This window comes from Canis aureus, chromosome 13, assembly GCF_053574225.1.
Source record: "Canis aureus isolate CA01 chromosome 13, VMU_Caureus_v.1.0, whole genome shotgun sequence".
Taxonomy (NCBI): Eukaryota; Metazoa; Chordata; class Mammalia; order Carnivora; family Canidae; genus Canis; species Canis aureus.
The window spans coordinates 17790941-17818257 of NC_135623.1; the positions used below are offsets into that span (position 1 = coordinate 17790941).

The 27317-nt window shown below is 34.6% G+C and overlaps 1 protein-coding gene and 1 pseudogene across 8 annotated transcripts in view; one reads left to right on the plus strand and one right to left on the minus strand.

Annotated features, from left to right (window-relative positions):
* LOC144281984 (BEN domain-containing protein 5) overlaps positions 1-27317 on the plus strand; it is a 1369676-nt gene that overhangs the window by 129277 nt on the left and 1213082 nt on the right. For all 8 annotated transcript variants that reach the window (XM_077845011.1, XM_077845003.1, XM_077845014.1 and 5 more), the window contains exon 2: positions 17052-17174. In XM_077845011.1, coding sequence (XP_077701137.1) covers positions 17052-17174 — 123 coding nt within the window. The remainder of the gene's footprint in view (positions 1-17051; positions 17175-27317) is intronic.
* On the minus strand, positions 20209-21552 carry LOC144281555 (zinc finger CCHC domain-containing protein 9 pseudogene; annotated as a pseudogene).

A 27317-nucleotide genomic window follows, 5' to 3' on the forward strand; every position in this document is an offset into this window, starting at 1 on the left:
TTGTGGTGACTGAGATTCACTTATATTGTAATAGTGTATTTTAAGGTGATAGCCACTTAAATGTGAGTGCATTTCAAATTGTACAGTTTTACTTCCCTCCATGTTTTTTATATGTGATGCCACATTTTACATCTTTTAATTTAATGTATCCAATAATTATTGTTTTAGTTAATTTTACTTCTTTTGTCTTGTAACCTTCTTAGTAACTTTACAAGTAGTCAATTGCCTTTACTGCATATTTATCTTTTTTAGTGATATTTTTACTTTTGTATGTTTACTTGTTATTTATTTATTTATTTATTTATTTATTTTTTAATTTTTATTTATTTATGATAGTCACAGAGAGAGAGAGAGAGAGGCAGAGACACAGGCAGAGGGAGAAGCAGGCTCCATGTACCGAGAGCCCGACGTGGGACTCGATCCCGGGTCTCCAGGATCGCGCCCTAGGCTGAAGGCAGGCGCCAGACCGCTGCGCCACCCAGGGATCCCTGGTTACTTGTTATTAAGTAGTGCCATTTCTTTTCAGCTTAAGTAAGTCCTTTTACTATTTCTTATAAGGCCAACCTAGTAGTGATGAAATCCTTTAGCTATTGCCTGTGTGAATACTCTCTTTCTCCTTCAAATCTGAACAATTACCTTGGTGGCTAGAGTGTCTTTGGTTGGAAGTTTTTCCTTTCAGCACTTTGAATATGCCTTGCCATTATCTTCTGGCTTGCAACGTTTTTGCTGATAAATTCAGTAGTATATGCTTTGATAGCTTGCATGGAGCAATTTGTTTTTCTCTTGCTGCTTTTAAGATTCTTTATCTTAACTGTTGACATTTTAATTATAATGTGTCATAGTATAGCTCTCTTTGGGTTTATCTTATTTGGAAATCTGTGGACTTCCTAGACATGGATGTCTGTTTCCTTTCCTAGATCAAGGATATTTTTGGCTATTATTTTTTCAAATAAATTTTTTGTTCTTTCCTCTCTCTGTTTCTTTTTTCTGGGATCCCTATAATGTGAATGTTATTCCACTTGATGTCCCAGAGGTCCTTCAAGTTATCTTCATATTTTAAAATTCTTTTTTCTTTTTGCTACTGTAATTGGGTGAGTTCCATTGCTTTATTTTCTAGCTCACTGATCTGTTCAACTACTTCATTTGGTCTGCTGTTGAACCCCTTTGTGGTATTTTTCAGTTCCATCATTGTATTCTTCAGCTCTGTGACTTCTGTTTGGTACTTTGTTATGTTATCTCTTTGTTGAAGTTCTCACTGTGTTCATCCATTTTTCTCTCGAGATCAATGAGCATCTTTATGACCATTTCTTTGAATTCTTTATCAGATTGGATCTTATGTCCATGCCATTATGGTCTTTTTCTGATGGTTTGTCTTGTTTTCTTTTTGGAATATATTTGTCTGTTTCCTTATTTTGCTTGACTCTATGTGTTTGTTTCTGTGTATTAGCAAAACTGGCGAATCTCTTTCAGTCTGAGAGCCTGGCCTGGTGTAGGTGATGATCTTTTTTGTTGAACCTTGCCTTACTCCTTGATTGTTTCTTGAACCTTTGTGATGCCTGATTTATTCTCAATATGTTCCTTTTGTTTAGGATGTGCCAAGAACTGTCAGCGATCTAAGGATTGGCATCTCATTTAGCACCTAATTTTAGGCTGATTGGAAGCCAGACCTTCAGATAACAGCTTTAAATTATGCAAAAATAAGTAGTCCTGTAGGGTCACAATCATAATCTCTGCTGCCTTCTAGACCAGGAGATTTGGAATTGTCCCTGAGGAATAATTTCAAAAATTGGAGCTCCACATGAATTACAAGCTCTCTTCTGGATAGTTATATTAAACTGTAGCAAAGTCATGGGGTTGCATGAAGATGGTATCTCCCTTCTTATCTTCCCTGGTAGTACCTCTTTAGCCCTTTGCTGTATCAGAAACCTGAAGCCTGTCTCTCAGGGTAAAGCTCCAAGATAAGTAAATAGGATTTTTTTTTTTCACATAAAGACTGGGGTTATGCTTTAGTCTGATGTGTGTTCAGTGCCATGGGGATGGTGGCCTGCCAAATTGTTGCAATCCTGTGGACAGCTGGAATACCAGCTCTCTTGGCCACAAGGCCTGGTGATCATGGGATATTCCTGTATGGATTACATGTGTTTGCTGGTTTTGGAAAGCAGTTGGAGAGTGTATGGGACAGACCATCCTTGCTAGCTTCAGTAATATAGCAGGGAAAATGTCTTGACTATACATGCCTGTGGTGTTTAGCAATGTAGCGGGAGCGTGGCTTTTCTAGCATGTGTACTGACTTTAGGATAGGAATATGAAAATAGGGGATCCCTGGGTGGCGCAGCGGTTTGGCGCTGCCTTTGGCTCAGGGCGTGATCCTGGAGACCCGGGATCGAATCCCACGTCAGGCTCCCGGTGCATGGAGCCTGCTTCTCCCTCTGCCTGTGTCTCTGCCTCTTTCTCTCTCTCTCTCTCTCTCTCTGTGACTGTCATAAATAAATAAAAATTAAAAAAAATATTAAAAAAAAAAAAAAAGGAATATGAAAATACCACTGCTGCTGGCACTCACCAACCCTCACCAGGGGCAAGGGAGTGTAGTAACCACTAGCTCTTGAAGCCTTACCTACAGGATAGAGAACACCTTCATTATTTGTGCCTGCTCCAGCCAGGGAGATGGTGAGCGCTACAATCTCCTGCATTCTCTAGCCTCAGCATGTGCCAGGATCACTTTCCCCTATCCATCCCAGTAAAGTGGTTGGAGGGTGTAATCTACAAGATCCACAAATGAATCTCCCCACATCGTCTAGGTGCTTGCTTGCTTGCTTATTTATTTATTTCAGAGAGAGAGAGAGAGAGAGAGAGAGAGTATTTAAGGAGTTGGGGAGGGGCAGATGGAGAGAGAATCTCAAACAGGCTCCACACCCAGTGTGGGAGTTTGATTAGGGGCTCGATTTCATAACCCTGAGATCCCGACCTGAGCTGAAATGAAGAGTTAGGTGCTTAGCTGACTGAGCCACCCAAGTGCCCCTAGCTGCTTTTTAAACTGCTATTTTTTTCTCTGGGTTTAGGAGGCCTTTCAGGGAGGATCTCAGTTTTTTATAGCATTTTGGGACTTAGATGTCAGCCCTGTTTCTTTTCTAAGCCAGATGTTCTGGGGGCTCATTTCTTCAGTCCAGATTCCTGCAGCTGGAGTTCCCTATATTGGGCACCAGCTCCTTTCTCCTCTGAGAGAAGTACCTATATTGAGAGAAGTACCCTTCCTGCACTAGGTATTGGGTTTTTGCCATGGCTACATCTCTGCCTCTTCTACCAGTCTCATTGTAGTACTTTTTTCTTTGTTGTGGACAGCACTTCATCTAGTTTTTGGATCATTTGCAGCAGGGAATGATGTGTCTATGAGAACAGGTGAGTTCAGCAGCTTCCTATGCCACTGTCTTGGACCCCCTCCTCTAAAAGAATATACTTTAAAAAATTATTTTTCCATTGACTATTCAGTTCAATAATTTATTGAAATTGTTTTATATCTGGCATTTTTTAGTGCAGTTAATGCAGTGAATATATTCTCTTAATCAAAGAATATATGGTTTTCTGCTCTATGAGTAGCACAGAAATGGAAAGTTAGTGTTTAAGTGACTGGTTTGGAAGTGAACATTAAGGCATATGCAACTTGCTGTAATACAAAATAGAGAGGATATAAGTAGATTTTTGGTGAGATCAAGGGAGGGAGATATTTATTGCAAATTTTTCAGAAATTGGATGCAAACTACCTTGTAAGGGAAAAATGGCTCAACCATTTTTTTAAAGGCTCTCAGATGAAATAGAGAGGTCCAAGATCATACCTTGCTGAATTGGGGCTTACTCATGGTCATACATTTAGAAGCCAAGCAAGAATTCATCTGTAGGTCCACATTTCTCTAAATCATATGGCACCACTATACTGTCTGTACTGAATTTTCTATTTTTATGGAAATAGAAAATTTTAAATATTATATATATTTCTGTTTTCCACATAGTCCTTAACTAGAAGTTCAGCTTTTTGAGAGCATTAATATTAATTATTAGTATATTCTTATTTTATTGAGTGATAGATTTGTAGCTTATTTTTCTTAAATATTCTTCTTAATTCTGAGCACAAGATAATGAGTGGGTATAGTAACTGATCTTCAGTACATTTTAGGTAAGATTGTAGCTTAACAAATCTAGATCTTATTTGTATTTAGATACATGTGCCTAGAGAAATTTAGGGTATCTTTAGGAAATTCTTTAAAAAAATCTTTAAACTTTTTGCAGTGTATCTTGTATATTTGTAATGAGAACAAATGTGATATTATTTTATAAAATTCTAGGAATAAGCTATGTAATGGGTACTAGTTTTCCTGTGGTTAAAGTCCTCAAATGAATAGATTCTCTTTCCTAAAACACCCTCAAGAAGGAATTTTAGATTTTTTTTCTTGCCTAGAGTTTGTGGCTTTAAGTCTCATCTTTCATGTAATTTTCTCCCAAAATTATGAAGCCTTGGAAATATGACTTTATAATGGAACTTCTGACAGATCCCTTTAACTGCATGTCACTTAAACACAGGGGTAATTTGTTACCTCTTTGAAGGTGTTTTAGCCTGAGAGGTGGAATGCATGTTCTATATAAAGGTCAGTTTTAATTAATAAGCTGTTTTTCTCATTTTTGACTGATATGAATTGATTATAACTTTAATGTACAGCATTCTTCCAATTGTCCTGGGTTTAGTTTTCTGTGGTTTTAGTTACTTGTTGTCAATTGTGGTCTAAAAAACATAAAATGGAAATTCAGCAGTACACAGTTTTATTTATGTATTTATTTTACAAAAATATATATTTTTTATTGGAGTTCGATTTACTAACATATAGTATAACACCCAGTGCTCCTCCGGTCAAGTGCCCCCATCAGTGCCCATCACTCAGTCACCCCATCCCCCTGCCCACCTCCCCTTCCACAACCCCTTGTTTGTTTCCCAGAGTTAGGAGTCTCTCATGTTTTGTCACCCTCTCTGATTTTTCCCACTCATTTTCTCTCCTTTCCCCTGTAATCCCTTTCACTACTTTTTATATTCTCTGTATGAGTGAAACCATATGATGATTGTCCTTCTCCAACTGACTGACTTCACTCCGCATAATAGCCATCCACATCAAAGCAAATGGTGGGTGTTAGTCATTTCTAGTGACTGAGTAATATTCCATTGTATATTATATATACGATATTCCATTGTATATCAAGTTTTAAATTGTGTGCCATTCTGGGGAGAATGATGAAATCTCTTGCCAACCCGCCTGTGATGTGAATCATCCCTGTAGTGTATTTACATTGTAGGGTGCCTGTCAATCATTTGGTAGCTGTGTCAGTTATCAGATTCACTGTATCATAGTACTTGTGTTCAAGTAACCCTTATTTTACAAGTTGGTCTCAATTTGCAAGAGTAATTATGCTGGCAATTTGGATATGCCAGAGAAAAGCTGTAAAGAGCTTCCTTTAAGTGAGAAGTTGAAAGTTCTTGACTTAAAAAGAAAAAAAGGGATCCCTGGGTGGCGCAGCGGCTTGGCGCCTGCCTTTGGCCCGGGGCTGATCCTGGAGACCCGGGATCGAATCCCACATCGGGCTCCCGGTGCATGGAGCCTGCTTCTCCCTCTGCCTGTGTCTCTGCCTCTCTGTCTCTCTCTGTGTGACTATCATGAATAAATAAATAAAATCTTTAAAAAAAAAAAAAAAGAAAAGAAAAAAAAATCATAGGCTGAGGTTGCCAAAATCTATGGTACCTTTTATTGCAGCATATTATTATAATTGTATTTTATTATTAATCTTTTACTGTGCCTAAGTTATAAATTCAGGTTTATCACAGTTATTTATATATGTTTAGGAAAAAACATGCTATAAACATGGTTTGGTACTATCTGTAGTTTCAGACATCCATGGGACATATTGAAACATATTTCCCTCAGATATGGAGGAACAACTATAAACTATTTTCCATGTAAAAATGGAACAAATTTAGCCTTTGCCATATCCATCATCTGTATAACCCACTTAAATTTCAAAAATTCTTTGTAGCCCTAAAGTCTATTTCTAGATGTGTCAGTAGCCTATTTATCAGAGTAAAACAAGATATAATTATTGTATTACTTCTTTGGGTACATGCAACATCAATATTATGCATCTTTGTTTTTCCCTACACAAAATATGTTCACAACTTTTATCACTGAATATTTGTTATCTGTATAGTATTTTACAAAAGCATGTAAATAATGATAACATTAATAAAATCAGATTATTATTTCCTTAAACCTCAAATTGTGCTGTCTTTTCTCTCTAACATCCTTAAATAGGAAAATTCATTGTGTTACTTTGGCTCTATGTTTGGAGGCAAATATTGTATACACCATAATAAGAGTGTTTTATAGTGCATAATTTAACTGGATGCTACAGTATTCAGTACTTACTTCAAGGAAGACTTACCCTAAAATCTTCTTTATAGATTTCAATTTAAATTATTCCTTTCCGGGATCCCTGGGTGGCGCAGCGGTTTGGCGCCTGCCTTTGTCCCAGGGCGCGATCCTGGAGACCTGGGATCGAATCCCACGTCGGGCTCCCGGTGCATGGAGCCTGCTTCTCCCTCTGCCTGTGTCTCTGCCTCTCTCTCTCTCTGTGACTATCATGAATAAATAAATAAAATCTTTAAAAAAAAAAAATTATTCCTTTCCTTTCTGAATCTTCCTCTGTACGTTATAAATTTGAATCTTATTATTTTTGTTAAATATACTTCTCTTAAATACATGTATCTTAATAATAATTATGATGATAATAACCAACTACTTAGTAAATTCTGTGTTCTAGGTGATTTACATATATTTTCTGTAACCTTCAGAACAACATAAGCAAACTCTAAGCAAACATACTCTGAGGTTGGGTTAAATTACTTAACAAAGGTTACATTGCCTATGTATCTGAGTTAGGTGGATTCAATCCCAAGTCTGTGTCACTTTAAAATCCAAATTCTTACTGCTAATTCATGCAGCCTTGAATAAATGTGAGGGTATTAATAAACTAAGAATGAAGACTCTGAATTCGAAAATGCAGGAAAAACGGTTATTTGGCGAATGTTAAAATGCACAGAAGTCAAGAAATTAAAAGTTTTTTTTTTCTTTTAAAGATTTTATCTATTTATTCATGAGAGACACACAGAGAGAAGCAGAGACATAGACAGAGGGAGAAGCAGGCTCACTGTGGTGAGCCTAATGTGGGACTCGATCCCAGGACCCCAGGATCATGCTCAACCAAGTCAAAGACAGATGCTCAACCCCTGAGCCACCCAGATGCCCCAAAAGTTCTTATTCTATAACAACTATTTCATTAGTCTCTGCCACCTTGGATTGTTTTGTGCTACTTATAAATACTGTAAATAATTTTTAATCATTTTATATACATGTATAATATAATTGAGATATGAGTTTTCTGAGAACAAATAATTGTATCTCCTGCTTTGTGTATTCAAATGATCAGCCAGGAAAATTGCATTAACATTATGAAGTATAGTTCACCCTATTCCCTTTTTGGTCTTTAGGTCAGTATACTGCATGTTTTATGGTATCTTGCTTTCTTTTACTATTTGGTCTCATTATATCACAACTATTTATTTTAACTCTTTCAAAGAACAGTTCCTAGTTTCGCTGATCTATTTTACTGTTCTATTGGTTTCTGTTTCTTTAATTTCTGCTCTAATATTTGTTAATTCTATTCTCCTGCTGGTTTTAGGCTTTATTTGCTGCTCTTTCTCCAGCTCTTTTAGGTGTAGGGTTAGGTTGTGTATTTGAGACCCTTCTTGTTTTTTGAGAAAGGCTTGTAGTTCCCTCTTAGGGCCACCTTTGCTGCATCCCAAAGGTTTTGAACAGTTGTATTTTTATTTTCATTTGTTTCCATGAATTTTAAAAATTCTTCTTTAATTTCTTGGTCACCCCAGTCAGTTTTTAGTAAGATGCCCTTTAACCTCCATGTATTTGAATTCTTTCCAAATTTCCTCTTGTGATTGAGTTCAATTTTGAAACATTGTGGTCTGAAAAACAACTGTTTGTTTTATTTAACCATAAATGTAAATGCAATGTTTATTTTTATTTTAATCTTTTTATTTCCTTCTATATTTTATAAAGTAATCAAACAGCAATCAATCAAAACAAGTAAACTATCTGATTAAGAATTTGCTGCTAATATAATACGGAGCTGCCTGTGTCCAACAGCTTCACATCTTAAAGAACAGATGCATGAAAAAAATTCTCAACATCACTTGGCATCAGTGAAATACAAATCAAAACCATAATGAGCCACCTCACACCAGTCAGAATGGATAAAATTAACAAATCAGGAAGTGACAGATGTTAGTGGTGATGTGGAGAAAGGGGAACCCTCTTACACTGTTGGTGGGAATGCAAACTGGTGCATTTACTCTGGAAGACAGTGTGGAGGTTTCTCAAAAAGTTGAAAATAGGGGATCCCTGGGTGGCTCAGCAGTTTGGCGCCCGCCTTCGGCCCAGGGCATGATCCTGGAGACCCGAGATCGAGTCCCACATCAGGCTCCCTACATGAAGCCTGCTTCTCCTTCTGCCTGTGTCTCTGCCCTCCCCCCTCTCTCTGTCTCTCTGTGTCTCTCATGAATGAATAAATAAAAAAAATCTTAAAAAAAAAAAGTTGAAAATAGAGCTACCCTGCAACCCTGCAATTGCACAACTAGGTATTTACCCCAAAGATACAAATGTAGTTAACAAAAGGGGCACCTGCATCCCAATGTTTATAGCAGCTGTATCCACAATAGCCAAACTATGGAAAGAGCCCAGATGTCCATTGGTAGATGAATGGATAAAGAAGAAGTGGTATATATATAGAGTGGAATACTAGTTGGCCATAAAAAATGAAATACTGCCATTTGCAATGATGTAGATGGAACTAGAGGGAATTATGCTAAGCAAAATAAGTCAGAGAAAGACAATTATCATATGATCTCACTCATGGAATTTAAGAAATAAAACAGGATTATAGGAGAAGGGATGGAAAAATAAAACAAGACAAAATCAGAGAGGGAGATCATCCTTAAGAATCTCTTAATCATAGGAATCAACCTGAGGGTTGCTGGAGGGGAGATGGGTGGGCTGGTGGGGTAATTAGGTGATGGACATTAAAGAAGGCACGTGATATAATGAGCACTGGGTATTATATAAGATTGATGAATCACTTAACTCTGGCTCTGAAACTAATAATACATCATATATTAATTAATTGAATTTAAATTAAAAAATTTGCAGAAGGTAAAAAAAAAAAACTTACACACTTATACCCTCATTTAAGATCAACATGTTATTGTCAGGATTTGTTAACAAGGATAAAAAGCCAGAAAAAACCTCATGGTTCATTCAGTAAGTATCTATATCAATGTATGTGGCTATATCTCATTTTAAATATTAGAAATCTAAATATTATTATTAGTGTTCAGGTAGGTAGGGTTGTTAGTTTGACATTTCCCACTGCTCCTTGGATCATATATATATATATATATATATATATATATATATATATATATATATATTTTTTTTTTTTTTTTTTTTTTTAACCAAATGCCAGGACCTATCTTTGTTGTTGTCTTTTTTTTTTTTTTTTTTGTTTAAGTTTTTATTTAAATTCCAATTAGTTAACATACAGTGTAATGTTAGTTTCTGGAATAGAATTTAGTGATTCATCACTTACATACAATACACCATGCTCATCACAACATGTGCCCTCCTTAATACTCCTCACTCATTTAACCTATGCCACCACCCACCTCCCCTCCTTCAACCCTCAGTTTGTTCTCTTTACTTAAAAGTCTATTTTATGGTTTGCTTCTCTCTCTTTTTGCTGTTTGTTTTTTTGATGAATTTAAAATGCATCATATATTCTGTGTGCTCTCAACAGACATAGAAAAACTAATATTCAATATTGAAATAAAATTTAGCTCCTAAATTTGTATTTTAGTAATTCAATGAGTATTTATAGATTACTGACATGGTGCCAAGAATTGTGCCAAGAGCTGGAGAGAGAGAAAGTGGTTGATAAAAAGATAAGGCATTGGATTCTTTGGATGAGAAACCACAATTACTAAAAAGACTAAAATTACTAAAAAGACACATAATTTATAATAAAAAGGTAATAATAATAAAAAGTATAGTAAAGGCATAAAAAAGATGCTATGGGAACAGAGAAGATCAATCACTTTGGGGAAGTCAGGTAAGACTTCACAGAGGAGATGACATTGTATGTAGGTCTGTCGAGTGAGTAGGATTATCCACAAGGTGAAACAAGAATGTGCATATATCCAGGCATTGAGAAAACACAGTGGAGTTTGCATTTGTGTGTAAAATAATTATAAATACAACTGTATGAATATTAACTGATATATGAGAATTATATTTGTGAATGAAATACAGTGTGTGACAATGCCTTTGGTGACATGATTTTCTAAAATGCTGATAATTCTGTGTAAAATTATGAACAAATAAATTATAACCCTTTCTTGGTTTACATGTTGTGTTCTTGCCAAAATCAGTATTTATTAAAGCTATACAAAATGTGTATAATGGAAGTAGGTTCTAAGCTCACAGAATCATAAATAGGAGTTTTATATATATTAGTATCTGTACAGGACATTTGAAAGTTGTACTGGACTCTCCTCTACTTTGTAGTACACCTAGCATTTATGGTCTCCACCAATCAAATGACATCAGCACTTTTTCATCATTGTGAAAACAAAGAAACACCTCAACAAGTGTCCAAAATGCCCTCTAAGAATACTGCTGACATTGATAACCATCTCAACAGAATACTTATAATAATAGAACTAACAAGAATTCTTAGAAAAGTGGAGAATAGTATATATAAACTATTTCTTTATCTTTCCTACCAGAGTGTCAGTAGATACCATTTGATGTTGATAAATTAATTATAATATTGTGCTAGTTTTTGTTTGCCCCATCTAGTCTGTTCCTTTTCTCCTATTTTGTTTTCTGCCTTCTTATGTAATGATTGGCTGTTTGTTATAATTTCATTTTATCTTCACTTTTGGCTAATTTATGACCTTTTTTTTTAGGTTTTGGCTTTTCAGTATACATCTTTATTATATAGTTCATCTACTTTCAAACAATGTCTTACAACTTTATATTTAGTTTAAGAAACTTAAAACAACATACTTTCAATTGTTCCCACTCATCTTTTGTTCTACTCCTGCTGTTTATTTGACTGTTACCTGTGGTATAATCTCATAATACGTTGCTACTATTTTTCTTTAGATAGTCATTTATCTTTTTGAGTACTAAAGATAAGAATATTTGTATTTACTTTCATTTATATCATTTCTGGAGTCCTTCATTTCTTTGTGTGGATCTTAGTTTATATCTGTTATCATTTTCTTTAGGCCAGAAGAACTTTTCTTTAACATTTCTTATAATACTAGACTGATGATTATGAATTCTCTCATCACTTATTTTCCTCAAAATACCTGCATTAAATTTGTTTAAAGGAGTTTTTCTCTCAATAATTTAAAGATGTCATCCCCTTGACTTCTGGTTTCCAGTTTCTTATTAATAGTGTACTCTAATTTTTACCTGAGTCCCTTTGCATGTGATTTGTATTTTTATATATGATATATAAAATTTTAAAAATGAATGTTTTGCTTGGTACTTCTTGGATCTGTAGCTGGATATTTTTCATTAATTGTGGAAGATCTTAGGTGTTATCGCTTCAAATATTGCTTCTGCTCCATTCTCTCTCATCTCCTTCTGGAATTTTAGTTATACATATGTTAGATAATTTGGTATTGTTCCACAATTTTTGGATGCCATGAATTTTTTCTTTTCTTTTTTATCTTTGTTTTTCTATTCAGCTTATTTCTCTTGATCTAGAGTTCACTAATTCTTTCCTTATCTGTGTCAAGTTTACTGATGAGTACAATGAAGAAATTCTTCATCTCTGTTACTGTATTTTTTAGTTTTAGCATGTCGTTTAATTATTGTAATTTCCATCTATCTGCTGAAATCCCCATTTTTAAGCATTTTGTCCTCCTTTTCCAACAAAGGCTTTAGCATATTAGTTTTTTTATTTAATTAAAAAAAGTTACTTATTTTCTGCAGGGGAGGGATAGCGGCAGAAGGAGAGAGAGAATCTCAAGCAGGCTCCATGCCTGACTTAGAGCCTTATGCAGGACTCTACCTCACACCCCTGAGATCATGACCTGAGCTGAAACCAAGAGTCAGACACTCAAACAACTGAGCCACCCAAAGGCCCCAATCTTAGTTATTTTAATTCATTGTCTGGTGATACCAATGTCTGTCTAGTCATTTCTGAATCTATGTCAATTAATTGCTCTTCATAGATAGTAGGTTGTCTTTTCTTGATTTTTTTTTTTGTATGTTCCATGATTTTATGTTACATACTTGGCTTCTAATGTAGAACAGTAGACAATGATAAGAATACTATTTGTCACTGGAAATGGATACACCCCTTCTCCTAGGTCATTTGTGTGAGGGCTTATGTCAACCTAGTCAAGAGTTAAGCTGGGTTAAGTTTCTTTCTTTCTTTTTTTTTTTTTTAAGATAGATTTATTTATTTATTTATTTATTTATTTATTTATTTATTTATTTGAGAGAGAGAGAGAGAGAGAAAGAGAGAGAGAGAGGCAGAGACACAGGAGGAGGGAGAAGCAGGCTCCATGCCAGGAGCCCAACATGGGACTCGATCCCGGGACTCCAGGATTGCGCCCTGGGCCAAAGGCAGGTGCTAAACTGCTGAGCCACCCAGGGATCCCCGGTTACGTTTCATTGTTGCTGTGTATATCTTCAATTTATTACTGGCTTCAAATTGTTTTAGAATCTTTTTTAACATTTTAATTAATTAACTAATTAATTAATTTTAAAAAACAAAACCCATTTTTAAAATTCCAATGTAATTAATTTGTTATATTAGTTTATAGTATAGTTTAGTGTTACATCAGTTTCAGGTATACAAGTGATTCAACAATCCTATGCATTACTCAGTTCTCATCTCATGGTAAGTGTGCTCTTTATCCTCTTCACCTATTTCATCCATCCTCTCATCCATCTCCCCACTGGTAACCATCAGTTTGTTCTCTGTATTTAAGAGTCTATTCTTTTTTTTTTTCTTAAAGATTTTATTTATTCATGAGAGAGATAGAGAGAGAGGCGGAGACACAGGCAGAGGGAGAAGCAGGCTCCATGCAGGAAGCCTGATGTGGGACTCAGTCCCAGTACTCTGGGTTCATGCCCTGAGCCAAAGGCGGACACTCAACCACTGAGCCACCCAGGCATTCCAGGAGTCTATTTTGTTTCTTTTTTTCCACTATTCATTTGTTTTGTTTCTGAAATTCCACATATAAGTGAAATCTTATTGTATTTGTCTTTCTCTAACTTATTTTGCTTAGTATTATATGCTCTAGATCCCTCTATGTTGCAACCAGTAAGATTTCATTCTTTTTTATGGTCAAGTAATATTCTATTTATCATCTATCTATCTATCTATCTATCTATCTATCTATCTATCTATCTATCTTTCTATCTCACATCTTCTTTATCCATTCATCTGTTGATGGACACTTGGATTGTTTCCATAATTTGGCTATTGTAAATAATGCTACAATAAACATAGGAATGTATATATCTTTTTGCAGGAGTGTTTTGTATTCTTTAGAGAAATACCCAGTAGAGGAATTGCTGGATCATATATGGTAGTTCTATTTTTAATTTTTGAGGAACCTCCATACTGTTTCTAGTTTGTATTCTTACCAACAGTGCATGATGGTTCCTTTTTCTCCACATCCTTGTGAACACTTGTTTCTTGCTTTTGAGTTAACTATTCTGACAGGTATGAGGTAATGTTTCGTGGTAGTTTTGATTTGCATTTTCCTGATGAGTGATATTGGGTCATCTTCTCATATACTTGGTATGAAATCTTAATCTTCTTTGCAGAAATGTCTGTGTTATGTCTTGTGCCCAGTTTTCAGTTGGATTATTTGTTTTTTGGCTGTTGTTTTAAAAATTCTTTATACATTTTTGATACTCTTTATCAGATATGTTATTTGCCAATATCTTTACCTATTCATTATCCTTTTAGTTTTGTTGGTGATTTCCTTTGTTGTACAGAAGCTTTGTATTTTGATATAGTCTTAAAGGTTTATTTTGGCTTTTATTTCTCTTGCCTGAGGAGACATTTCTAGAAAAATGTTGCTATGGTTGATGTCAGAGAAATTACTGCCTGTGCTCTCTTGTAGGATTTTTATGATGTCACGAATCTCACACTTAGGTCCTAAGTCCATTTTGAGTTTATTTTTGTATATGGTGTAAGAAAGTGGTCCAATTTCATTCTTTTGTATGTAGCTGTTCAATTTTCTTAACACCATTTGTTGAAGAGACTTTTCATTGCATATTTTTGCTTACTGTGTCAAAGATTAATTGACCAAATAATCATGGATTTATTTCTGGGCTCTTTAATCTATTCTCTTGATCTATGTTTTTGTACCAGAACCATACTTTTTAGAACTACGGCTTTGTAATATATCTTGAAATCTGGGATTGTGATGCTTCTAGTTTTTTCTCTTTCAAGATTGCTGTGGCTGTTCTGGGTGTTTGGTGATTCTACAGAAATTTTAGGATTATTTGTTCTAATTCTGTGAAAAATGTTGTTGGTTTTATGGTAAGGATTGTTATAATCTGTAGATTGCTTTGGGTTGTATGGACATTGTAACATGTAACATTGTAACATGTTTTTCCAAGCCATGAGCATGGAATATGTTTCCATTTGTTTGTATCATCTTCAGTTTTTTTAATCAGTGCTTTTTAGTTTTCACACAGTACAGGTCTTACATACACCTTCTTGGTTAATTTTATACCCAAGTATTTTATTATTTTTGGTACAATTGTAAATTCAGATTGTTTCCTTAATTTTTTTCTGCTACTTTATTATTGGTATATAAGAAATACAGCAGATTTCTGTATATTTATTTTGTATCCTGTGACCTCAATGAATTCATTTATCAGTTCTAGTAGTTTTTTTTTTTTTTTTTTTTTTGATAGTCTTTAGGGTTACCTTGTTCCTGAGAGAAAGGGCTAGAGTAACTGAGAGTTTTTCCTCATTCATTTGCCCCACCCTAAACTTTTATCCTTCCCTGGGCACTCCTGCCATAGACAGAGTTTATTTCTGTGCTTTTGTCTCATCTCTAGAAGTAGATTACTATTTTTTTTTAGTGCTTGCTATCTTGGTATTGAGGGAGCAAGAGTATTTTTGCTGTCTTGGTCTAGGCTAGGACTAGGATATAACTTTAGGCAGGCCTATATACTCTGGTCTTGGGATGGATTTTTTTCAATGATCCCATCTCTCTTCCCTCTTTCATCTCTGCCTTGAATCATTTATGGGTCTTGTGTGAGATAATCTTTTCTTCCCCTCCTGCAGGTATAGAGGATATTTTCTTTTGCTGTTCCTCTTCCTGTCTTATTGTACACGGGGGTTTTAAGGTTTGCTGTTTCTCCCCTAGGTCTTAAGGCTTTTTTTTTTCTTAAGGGAAAAGGACATTTGTGGGGCTTCATGCCTTTTCTATAACAGTAGCCCATCTCTTTCTCCATTCCTGCATTACAACAAAAGCATTTTCTAGTTTTCTGCCCTGTCCCTAATCTTTCTCTTAAATACTTGATGGGGGCATGTGTGAATTCCCTTTGTGTCTGTGATTCTCAGAGGTTCTATACTCTCATATTTTCTATACTTGACTTTTAATAGTTAAAAAAAATAGCTTAGTTCATTTTACTCACTTGTATGACACCCATCGTTTCTTCCTCCTGTGCTTTGCCATAAAAAGAGTCAGTGCTTGCTTCCCTCTTTTTTTGGCAGGGCCTGAGTTTCCTTGGTATCAGATTATTGTTGCCCTGTAATCTCGGTTTTAAGTTACGATTTTTTTCTTTGTTGGGGTCTATCTTATTAAGGTGAAAGCTATGATTTTTCCAACTTTCCAACTAGAAGTGAAACTTATAAAATTAAAAAAAAAACAAATTTTTTTAAATTAAAAAAAACAAAGTTCCTATTAAGAAATATAACTTTTATGTTAATTCAGTGGTTCTCAAATTATCTGGGTGTAGAACATTAGGATGTTATAATGATAGTTATATTACTGTTTTTTTATTTGAATTAAAACAATAATTAATTTTTAAAAAAGATTTTATTTATTTGAGAGAGAAGGAGGGGGAGCACACAAAGGGGGAAGAGGCAGAAGGAGAGAGACAAGCAGGCTCCCCACTGAGCAGAGCCTGATTTGGTGCTCCATTCCAGGACGCTGGGATCATGACCTGAGTAGAAGACAGACACTTAACTGAGCCATCCATATGCCCCTAACTAAACATTTCTGACAATTTAAATATATTAACTACTTATTAAAAACATTGTGTAATTTAATGAACATCGTTCAGATTTTAGTAGTCATGCTAGATATTTTCATATCTAATTCCCATAACATAATTTTGAAGGATGGGTTTTGCCATTCCTTAATTATGGATGAGAAAAACTGAGGCTTAAAGAGATTAAATTGATTGCTTTTTATCACAGGATTAATATGTAGTAGAGGTGAGATTTCAGATCTTATGTTTCTTTTTTCTTTTTTTAAAAGATTTTATTTATTTATTCATGAAAGACACAGAGAGAGGCAGAGACATAGGCAGAGGGAGAAGCAGGCTTCTTGCGGGGAGCCTGATGCGGGACTCAATCTGGGCACCCTGGGATCATGACCTGAGCCAAAGGCAGATGCTCAACCACTAAGCCACTCAGGCATCCCAGATCTTATGTTTCTGATTTTAGATTGTATCTTGTTTCTACCTTACAACATTATGTAGTTCATTTCTTTCTGTATGGATAAGCAATAAATGACAGAAGAGGGGAAAAATTAATAATAGAAATTTTATTGGACTTCTATTACTAAATATATTTTGATTTCTGTTAAACATGAGCCCTTTTTTTTTTAATAGGCTATGACATTGGAAATGATGATGCCATTGGAGGGAATGTTAGCAAATATTTGGTGCTTCCATCTGGATACTGTGGACAGCCCAAGAAAGGACATCTTATCTTTGATGCTTGCTTTGAAAGTGGTGAGTGTATTAAAGACCTTTGGTTTTGAATTTGTCTTAGATTGTTTCAAAATCCAATTCATCTGATGATTCATTGTGATTCAACTCATTAATATTTCATCATAATGGAAAAAGTTTTCAGGGAAAAATCAATTTTCAAAGAATTAACTTGGAAACACTTGAAAATAAATGCTGTGTTATTGTTGCTACAAGTGATTATTATTTTTTTACAAGTGATTATTTAATATTATAATGGTAATATTAATGAACATTGATACATAGTATCTTATATTTTATAAAATACTTCTTCAGATATTTCTTTTGGGATTAAACTGATATAATTTAACTATATGATAAATCATTAATTATTGAATGTTTATCATGTACCTGGTTCTGTATGATATGCTTGCAGAACTTGGTCTTTGTCAGAAAGGAGATCTCCTAATAAAGAAATGATTTAGGAACAGATTCAGTTGAACAATACAAAAAAGCAAAAGTAACATTGCATCACAATCATTAAATGCTGTGGCTATTTTGAATGGGAAGATGAAAACTTGATTGTAATTTCCTATCCAGTAGGGATGGATTATGTTAACTTTTTTGTGCTCTGAGCCTCATACTCTGAATGGCATAAAATAGGTATTCAGAATAAGTTGAGAATATTAATGAGAAAGGTAAACATAATATTTTTTTGTAAATAATTGTTTACTATTTTTAGTTTTGATAATGTGTGTGTGCATGTGTTTTTATGGGTCATTGATTGGAAGGACATGGTAGTGTCAGTTATATGATACTTTTCTGAACCCTAAGAATATTGGTTGTTTATCAATAAAAACTTATTTATGTAAGATTTTGCTCTTTGTTTATTCCATGCTATTTTAGTTTGCTAAGTCTGCCATAACAAAGAACCACGAGCTGTGTGGCTTAAACAACAGAAATTTATTATCTTACAGTTCTGGAAATCTAAGGTCAAAGTGTCAGTAGGGTTGGTTCTTTCCAAGGGTTGTGAAGAAAAATATATTCCATGTCTTTTGTCCAGCTTCTTGTGGTTTACTAGCAATCTTTGGTATTCTTTGGTTTGTAGAATCATCACCTTGATTTCTGCCTTCATCTTTACTTGGCATTCTCCTTGAGTGTATATGCCTTTCTCAAATATTCCCTCTTTATTAGGATGCCAGTCATATTGGATCAGGGGCCACTCTAATGGCCACATTTTAACTTGATTACCTCTGTAGAGGCCCTATTTCCTAGTAAGGTCATATTTTGAAGTACTGGATAGTAGGACTTTAATATGAATTTGGGGGGCACATAATTTAACTATAATTAGTATAATTGGCATTGCTTTTCCGTTCAGACCTGAACACTTTTCACATAATTAAGAATGATTTCTTCTACTTTTCCTAAATTTTGATTTATTGCTTTGTCTGGGATATATTTGATGCCTAGAAAATATCTTTTGAATTCTTTTTACCTCAATTAAAGACAGGAAGGCCCTTTATAATAGTAACAACTCTGTAAGGGTCGGAATTATCCTCCTTTTAAAGATCATGTGTTTTGGTTTATCTACAGTCTGAAATAATCCAAATTTCTTTCTTTCTTAGATCCTATTTTCCTTAACCTTAGTTATCTTTTTCTATCCTTTACTGGAAAGCTCAGTAGAAGAAATTGCCCAGTTTAACCACATAGTATCTAAATTAATAACACATATTTGTCCAACAGTATATGAACAATTAGTTTGTATCAATTGGATATGTGCTAGTAGTCCATAAGCCTTGCAGTAATAGTAGAGTGCTAAAGTGGACACCCTTTGGAGTCAGCTAAAAATTATGTTCTAACTTGAAAACTGAGCTATAGTTTCCTCATCATTTAATGGGGAATGATGTCTGCCTTGCCTTTAAAAGGAAAAAAATATATTTCATTGTTTGAAAAAATCAAAACATCTTACCAAAATATTTACAAAGTAATAATAATATTTAAAAAATAGATAAGTGAGAAAATCTCAGAAAGAAGAAATAGCAAAAGAAAATTCAGTTAGATGAGTACATAAAATGAATGTTATGAGTTCCCATAAATTTGCTCTAGGTAGACAATAAATTTAACTGAGAGTTTTCTGATAGCCATTGCCAAGAGAAAAACAATATCTAGAAGATAAAAATAAACCAAATATTGAAATCTTATAGAAGTTCTTCCTATTGGGTTTCCTAAGGCAGACACTGATGTGATGAATAGCATCTTCAACAATATATCTATAGTATTTATGACAATATATTTCATAGGAATGTATTTTGTAATGTCCTTCGATATAGACTGAGGGCATAATGCTATCAAGGGCATCTTAGTGAAAGCAATTTAGTTGGTACTTGAAACAATTTGTTTGACATGTGCAGCTTTCATCTGATCTAATTTAAATTCAAGGATTTATTTTAGATTATTTAAAACAGAGAAGTAAAAAAAAAAAAAATGAAACAGAGGAGTTTTCTCTTATGTGCTGAGCTGCTGAGTGGCTGCCTGATATATTGTGTTGACCAGGATTCTATAGGTCATCCAGACTTACAGAGGAGTAAAGTGGCTAAGAAATTCAATGATTGGAAGGTATTGTTTCATGTGGATGCCTTCAGATAAGGCCTCCATAACTAATTTTTTCTTTCCGAGTTGTGGAATATGTAAAGTGTCTCATATATTGCCTAGCACTGAACTGGTGGATAATCTGTTTTTCTCATGAGAAATAAGGTCTGCAGTTCAGATATATACTCTCCAACAAACCCCTGGTCTGTTTTTTCCATAGCCTCCTCTCTATAAGTAATATTTCTCTTGAAAAAACATCAAGACACCCCAATTTTATCTTTCCATAGATACCTGACACTTTTCTTGACTTTTTAAAACTTTATTCTCTTCTACTACCTGTAACCTGCTTCTGGACAGAGTCTGAAACTGGTAAATCTCTGCTCTCCTGAAGAACCAAGGAGAGTGCTTAGGAAATTAAGCAGTAAATTAATACTGTATTTATTTGTTGAATGAAATAATTTGAGCAATGGAAAGGTAGGGAGAGATTAACTTTTTTTTTTTAAATAGCAAATGAATTTTTATTAAATATTTTAAAAATACAGTAGATTTTATGGCAACTTATAAATTCTTAATAAAAAATTGGCACTTTGAACCAAGAAAACAGTAAAACCAAAAATTCCAAATGCAAAGCAGTTATACTTTGTTTAGGGGTAGTTCACATTAATGCATAATTTTTAATAAAAATATGATTGTTACAATCAAGTATATAACCACTCAGTAATACCTCAGTTCTGTTAAAAATGTTCTTTGAGAGAATCCAACTTAAACATCTTATACTTTTCTTCAGTGATTTTCTCCAGTGATAGAAGCACTCTTTAATGGAAAGCACTCAGGAAACTGTTCGATCATACCCAGATCATACTGGTACCCACAATACAGGTTTCCAAGGAAGCCCAGCTCCAATTTGTGAATTAGGCCCAGTTCATAATGTTTAACAATGAGGTGGTAACAAATGATATTACTAGTCACTATCAAAAATTAACAACTTTAGGTATCTTTGTTTTGGGTTTCTGTGGTTTAGGCACATCCAAAATTTCTTCATAGTCCGCACTCATTCCCTTTGCCCAGCGACCAACTGTGACCATTCGATCTGAATTTTGACTCTCAGGGCAATCTTTCTTAAAGTGTTCCACGGAGCCACAAAGTCTACAGCAACCACCATCAGCATAGAGTCCTTTGGGATTATCAGGACAAGATCTGGACAGATGTCCCATTTCCCCACAAACAAAACATTTTGCAAAAGGAAATTCACCAAGAGCTGGGTCTACTTTGGCTTTGCATTTGGTTATTTCGTGCTCTGTGGACCCACAGCGATAACACATTCCAGTGCCCATATCTTGATTCTCAAGGGCAGCTGGGCAATCTGCAATCCCATGGCCAGGTTTTCTACAATGGAAACATACCATTGCATTTTTCTTTGCTGCTTGTCTTTTCAGTCTTCTTCCTTCCCGTCGACTATCTTTCTTTAAGGCAATTGCAATTTCTTCCCTTACCTCCCGACTGTCTGTTGCTATCATCTCTCCATTGTGAATCATCTGTGGATTCTGTCTTAGGTATTCCATGAATCCATTTACATCTTCATTTAAATACTCCTTTTTCTTTTTGTTCTTTTTGTGTTTTGCTTTGGGAGCATCATTTTTCACAGCCTATTGGCTTCAAGTTGTTTACTCTTTGGTAGGTTTTGGCTTTCTCCCTCACAGGACCCCTTCTTCATGTCTTCCCATGATGTTGCAGCCGAAGGTCTCTTGGTACACGTGGTGGTAACTCGTGCCCACCTGGTCATGATTTTATCAGTACCTTATCAAGCGTGTACGAATCCTCCAGGGCAGCCGAGCTCGAGATTAACTTTTTTATAGCTTTCATGAAAATACCATACTTAGGGACACCAAGCAATTAAGTATGGTATTTTCTTTCTTTCTTTCTTTTTTTTTTTTTTTTAAGATCTTATTTATTTATTCATGAGAGACAGAGAGAGGCAGAGGGAGGAGAAGCAGGCTCCATTCAGGGAGCCCAATGTGGGACTCAATTCCAGGAATCCCAGGAATCCGGAATCACACCCTGAGCCAAAGGCTTAACCGCTGAGTCACTTACTTAACTGCGAGTCGCCTGAACCGCTGAGTCACCCAGGCGTCCTAGTTTACCTCATTTAGTACAGAAACCTTCTGAGGTATTATATCTCTCTTTGTAGATGAGGAAACTAATGCTCAGAGATGTAAAGTTATTTCCCTTGAATTGCATGACTGACAGAGGTATAGCTGAATTAGAAACTGAAAATTTCCTGGCTGTAACAGCCATTCTTTTAACCGTTGTATATACATATCACCTTATTATAGTTCAATTTATGACATATGAATAATAGATATATTCTTGGAAATTTCTCACTAAGTGATAAAATATATAAGAATATATATATACACACACACATATATATTAAGATACATAGGTTTTGTGATAGGAAAAATAACAAATTGTCTACTAAGCCATCTAAGTAAATACTATGTTTGGTTGTCAGCATATATCATATAAGTATTGTTTTATGATTTATATGAGTGTGCATATTAAATATGAAAGGAATAATATAGTTTATACTACAAATTAATTGGTTAGCCTCAGAGACTTAATATGATAATTAAATTACTATGGAATGAAAAAGAGTCAGTGAAATAAGGGTATGGTTTGGTTGTTTATATAACATTTAAAAATGGTGGAAATAAAACTAAATCTTTTATTTTTAATTTCTCCAGTAGAATTTTACTACATTTATTTGTGTAATCTTTAAAAATTAATGTTTTATTTCCTATTTAGAGAAAATAGTTTTTATTCTTGGCACAGTATGAAAATGTGCCTGGACTACAGTAGAAATCATGGGTTTTAGCCTAATATTTCACTATTTTTTTTGATATCCTAATGGTTGAAATTACTTTTTCTTTTTAACTTTTTGAGGAAAGTTGACAAATATAATTGTACATATTTAAAGTGTCCAATGTGATGGTCTGATATATATACATATATATCAAATATATACATATAGGATATTTACCAAGATTAAAATAATTAACGCATCCATCACATATTTGCCAGTTAACTTTTCTGTTTGGTAAATCCTTAAGGTCTACTTTTATCAACTTTCAAGAATACCATACGTATTAATAATTGTAGTCACCATGGTGTATGTTAGATCATCAGCACTTCTGTAACTGAAAATTTGTACCTTTTCAGTTATATCGCCCTATTTCCCCTTCCCCCCAGCCTCTGGCACCACTGTTTTATTTCCTGTTTCTGTGAAATTGATTTTATTGCACCATTATTCAGAATAGCCAAGATAGGAAACAACAAAAATGTTCTTCCATATATGAGTGAACAAAGAAAATGTGATACACATGTATACACACACACACATACACAGACACACACACATATATATATGAATATTATTCAGCTATAAAAGAGAAGTAAATCTTCCTATTTGTGACAATGTGCATGAATCAGGAAGGCATATATTAACTAATTTTTTTTAATGGCAGTATAGTATAATTCCAAAAATACAGGTTTCAGAAAGATCTGGTTTTATATATTAACTTCTACTCATCTGTAAAATTAGGAAAACAAGTATTTATATTGTAGAATTATTATGCAACTTAGGATAATATATAAAGAGACAGCACAAAATATGGCTATCAATATAATAATTCTGGCATATGTATAAAATAATTTCAAGAATGCTAAAATGTGCCAGGCACTTTTATGGGTATATTGTTTTTTTTTTTTATGGGTATATTTGTATGTGTCATTACCAATCCGTACAACAACCATACAACATAGGAACCTTAGATTGGCATCCCCCAGAATCATATCCTGAGACAAAGACATAGGTAAAGGTTGTATATAGATAGGAATCTCAAGAGAGAGATACCCTGGGTAATTCATGCTCTACTGGGCAAAGTATTCTTATTACAGATTTATTATTATAATTATAGATTCACTTATTTATTTTCAGAGAGAGAGCTAGGGAAGGGGCAGAGGAAAAGGGAGAGGGAAAGAGAAAGTTCTCAAGTAGACTCCTGCTGAGCACGGAGTCCTGCATGGGGCTCAATCTCATGACCCTGAGATCATGACCTGAGCCAAAATCAAGAGTCTAACTAACAGTTAACCAACTGAGCCATCCAGGCACCCCTGGGCATATATAGTATGCTTGAATGTTCTAGTGTACATTCTTTGGGCTTGGAAAATTTAGGTTTGGTGTTTCTAAGATAATTTAATTGGTGTTAATGAAAAGTACCAAAATTAGAAGAATATTTGTAGTTTTTAAGTTAACAGTGTTCTCCTTTGGCATTAGGAGTTAACTTTGCAGTTGTGGGAAGAGCAATGTGTGGAGTCAGTTGACCTGGTTTTGAATCCTAGCCTAACTTAATCTTGGGAATTATCTTATGTCTTTGAATCTCGTTCTATCCATCTAAAAATGGAGAAAATACTTTACAGGCTTTTAAAAAAATTGCTATAATTATAGTTAACATTTAAAAAATACTTAATCTGTGCCAGTCTTTGAACATGAAGCTTAACATGTATCATATATAATATTTTCCTTTTCAGAACTCCCTAGAGTAATTTAGGGTCCCATCCATACAGACCCATAGCAATATGTATACTTTCCACTCTACTTGTTTAAATGTCTGAGGTTTGTAAGCTCTGTAGTAGCTCTTGTTTATCACCACGTATCATGCTTAGTCAGAGCCTGGTACATAATAGGTGCTCAATAAATGTATATGAAATAAATACAATTATCATAATAATTCAGAGTAAGTATTACTAATGCTGATTCACAGATAAAGAAAATCAGGCTTAGAGAAGTTAAGCATATGTTGAGATCAAACTGTTTCTAAGAGATAGAGTCAGAATTTGAATCTGGTCTGATTAATGGCTAATAGCTAATGGTCAGATACAGGCATTTTGTGAAGCTCACAGCATACTTTTACATACTTTATCTCATTGAATCCTCACCTATATTGAGGTAGGTATTATTTTGTTTTACAGACGAAGTAGAGATCTAGAGAGGTTATGAAATTTGCCTATGGCTATACAGTTAAGTAATCAAATATCAGACTGGGTATTTGAAACCAAGTTGGATATAATTAAAATAATACTAATATTAAATATGAATATAGAATTTACTCTGTGTCATGAAAAGTTCTAAGTGTTTGACATGAATAATAATTATTATATGACATGCATAATTATTTGTCTTATAAAACCTATGAGGTAAGTTCTACTGGTATTATTTTCCTTTGACAGGTAAGAAAATAGACACAAAGAAGTTAGATAATTTTACCAAGATCACAAAACTGGTAGATTGTGGATCTGGGATTAAGACCCAATTGGTGTGGCTCCAGAATCTCTGCTTTAACCACTGCACTATGTCGAGTTGGTATTTATATGAAAACGGTGTCAGGCACTTAGCAATAGTTCCATAATTTTTAAATTTTGCATTTAGATCTTTATAACTTCTGAGAAAAACAAGATTGCTGTAACACTAAGTTAAAAATATGATACTCAGCTTCCTAAATTGCAGAATGAAGTGATTGTAGCAGAAAAATAGATTAGACTGTCATTGATCACTCCAAACCAAGAGCTTATGACCATTAACCTTTAAAGTAAGAAAAGTTCTCTTGCAGAAAATTAAAATGTTGAGAGATATTTCCAAATATTTAAAAATCAAATAAAATCTTGTAGTATATGAGGCCTAGGTTTATAGCATTTCTAAGGAAAAATAAATGGTGAATTTTCTATTTGTAGAGTCTTCCCCTTCATTCTTACAGAAATTAAATAAAGTGCTCTGTTTAAAGAAGAGTTTTAAAGTTGTATGTAGTTATAAATATGGTAGAATTCTTGATTTAGCTTGTTTTGAGGGATGTGGTCAAATTTTGCTTTTTCTTTTCTATAAATCACCAGTCAGCAGATCTGTTTTACCCCGTGGGAGGAATACAACACACAGTTCCTGGATTAAAGGAGTGTCGTGGGAGAGACTGACAGAGGCTGTGATTAAATTGACCACAAATTTTGTTGTTCAAGGCAAATGTTTTTGCCCAGAACAAATGCTAACCTGGGAGGGATGCCGGGACAGCTGGCATACCCTGGGACTTGTCAGAGGCTAACCATGATGGCTAGTACCTCTAGCCCTAATAGGGAAAAGTACAGTGTAATAAGAAAACAGAGCAAAAGCATGTCTTTTTCAGCAGGGTATTGTGGGAAGGTGGTGGGGCAAGTTGGCCAACTTCTTAGAGGAGGCTAAAATGAACAGAGTATTAAAGGATTAGTAAGAATGATCCTGGTAAATTTTAGCATGTGGGAAAAACTACTTAGTTCTTGTGATGTCATGCAGAAAGACCTGAATGTCAGGGGGATAATGGTACTCTCTGGGAATGGCAAACTACCACTAACTCAGAGATGAAGCATATTCCTGAGAGCACGGCATTGCTGAAACTTTTTAATTAATTAATTAAATAAGTAAACAAATGCATTTCATTAATTTATTTCTAATATATGTCATCTCTCATTCTTGTCTTCATTCTTAAAGAAATAAGGGTGCTTTACCTTTCCCCACTTGGAGCAAATACTGTAATGTATTCTGTGTGTCTATATCCTGAACCTGGTTTGAATGTGTCCCCATGCTGGTTGGTTTACTCCTCTTTATAACTTCACCCTGTATCATACCTCTGCCCTGTGGGCTCTCCTGACTTCTGTGTATTGCTGCACTGTTTGCTTTCCTAATCCAAAATTTTGTTCCTGACCCGTAGATTTAGCCTCGTCCCCACTGGAATTTTTTTTCCATAGGATGATAGTAAGAAGAGATATTTGGCAATGTACTCTGTTTTCCCTCTGCCTGTTATTAAATGAATGATTATAAAATCTTGCAACCTTTTCAGCCCTACAACTTCAGCCCTTGACAATGTCCTAAATAGGTTTGCTGGATTTTGTTCAGTAGCTTTCCAACTGGTCTCTCAGATTTAGCCCCAACTCTCTTTGGTCCATCCTCCACAGTGCCACCAAAGTGAAAATGCAAATCATCTGATCATATTACTTTATTGTTTAAAATGTTTCATGACTCCCTGTTGTTCTCAGAATAAAATCAAATGCTTTTACTTGATAACATCTTTAAGATCTGATAAAAATTTCCTTCATATTAATATTGTCATTTCATGCCAGAATATGCTACCTTATGAGGCCATTATCTCTCTTAGAGAAAAAAAAATAAACACATTTTGGAGAAAACAGCATGGTTATATAATATGAAGTGTTTCACCATGTCTGGAAATTCGTTGGAGAGATACTGGCAGCTATGAAACTGTAGGTGAAGAATTTAATTCTGTTATTTGTTTCTGACTCATAATTGAAACAAAGCGAACATCTATTTTTTCAGGGTTTTCATTTGTTCTTTAAATTTCTGACCTCTTACTGAATCATTTCTACATATATATGGCTCTTTTTTTTTTTTTAAGATTTTATTTATTCATGAGAGACACAGAGAGAGAGAGGCAGAGACACAGGCAGAGGGAGAAGCAGGCTCCACGCAGGGGGCCTGATGTGGGACTGGATCCCTGGACT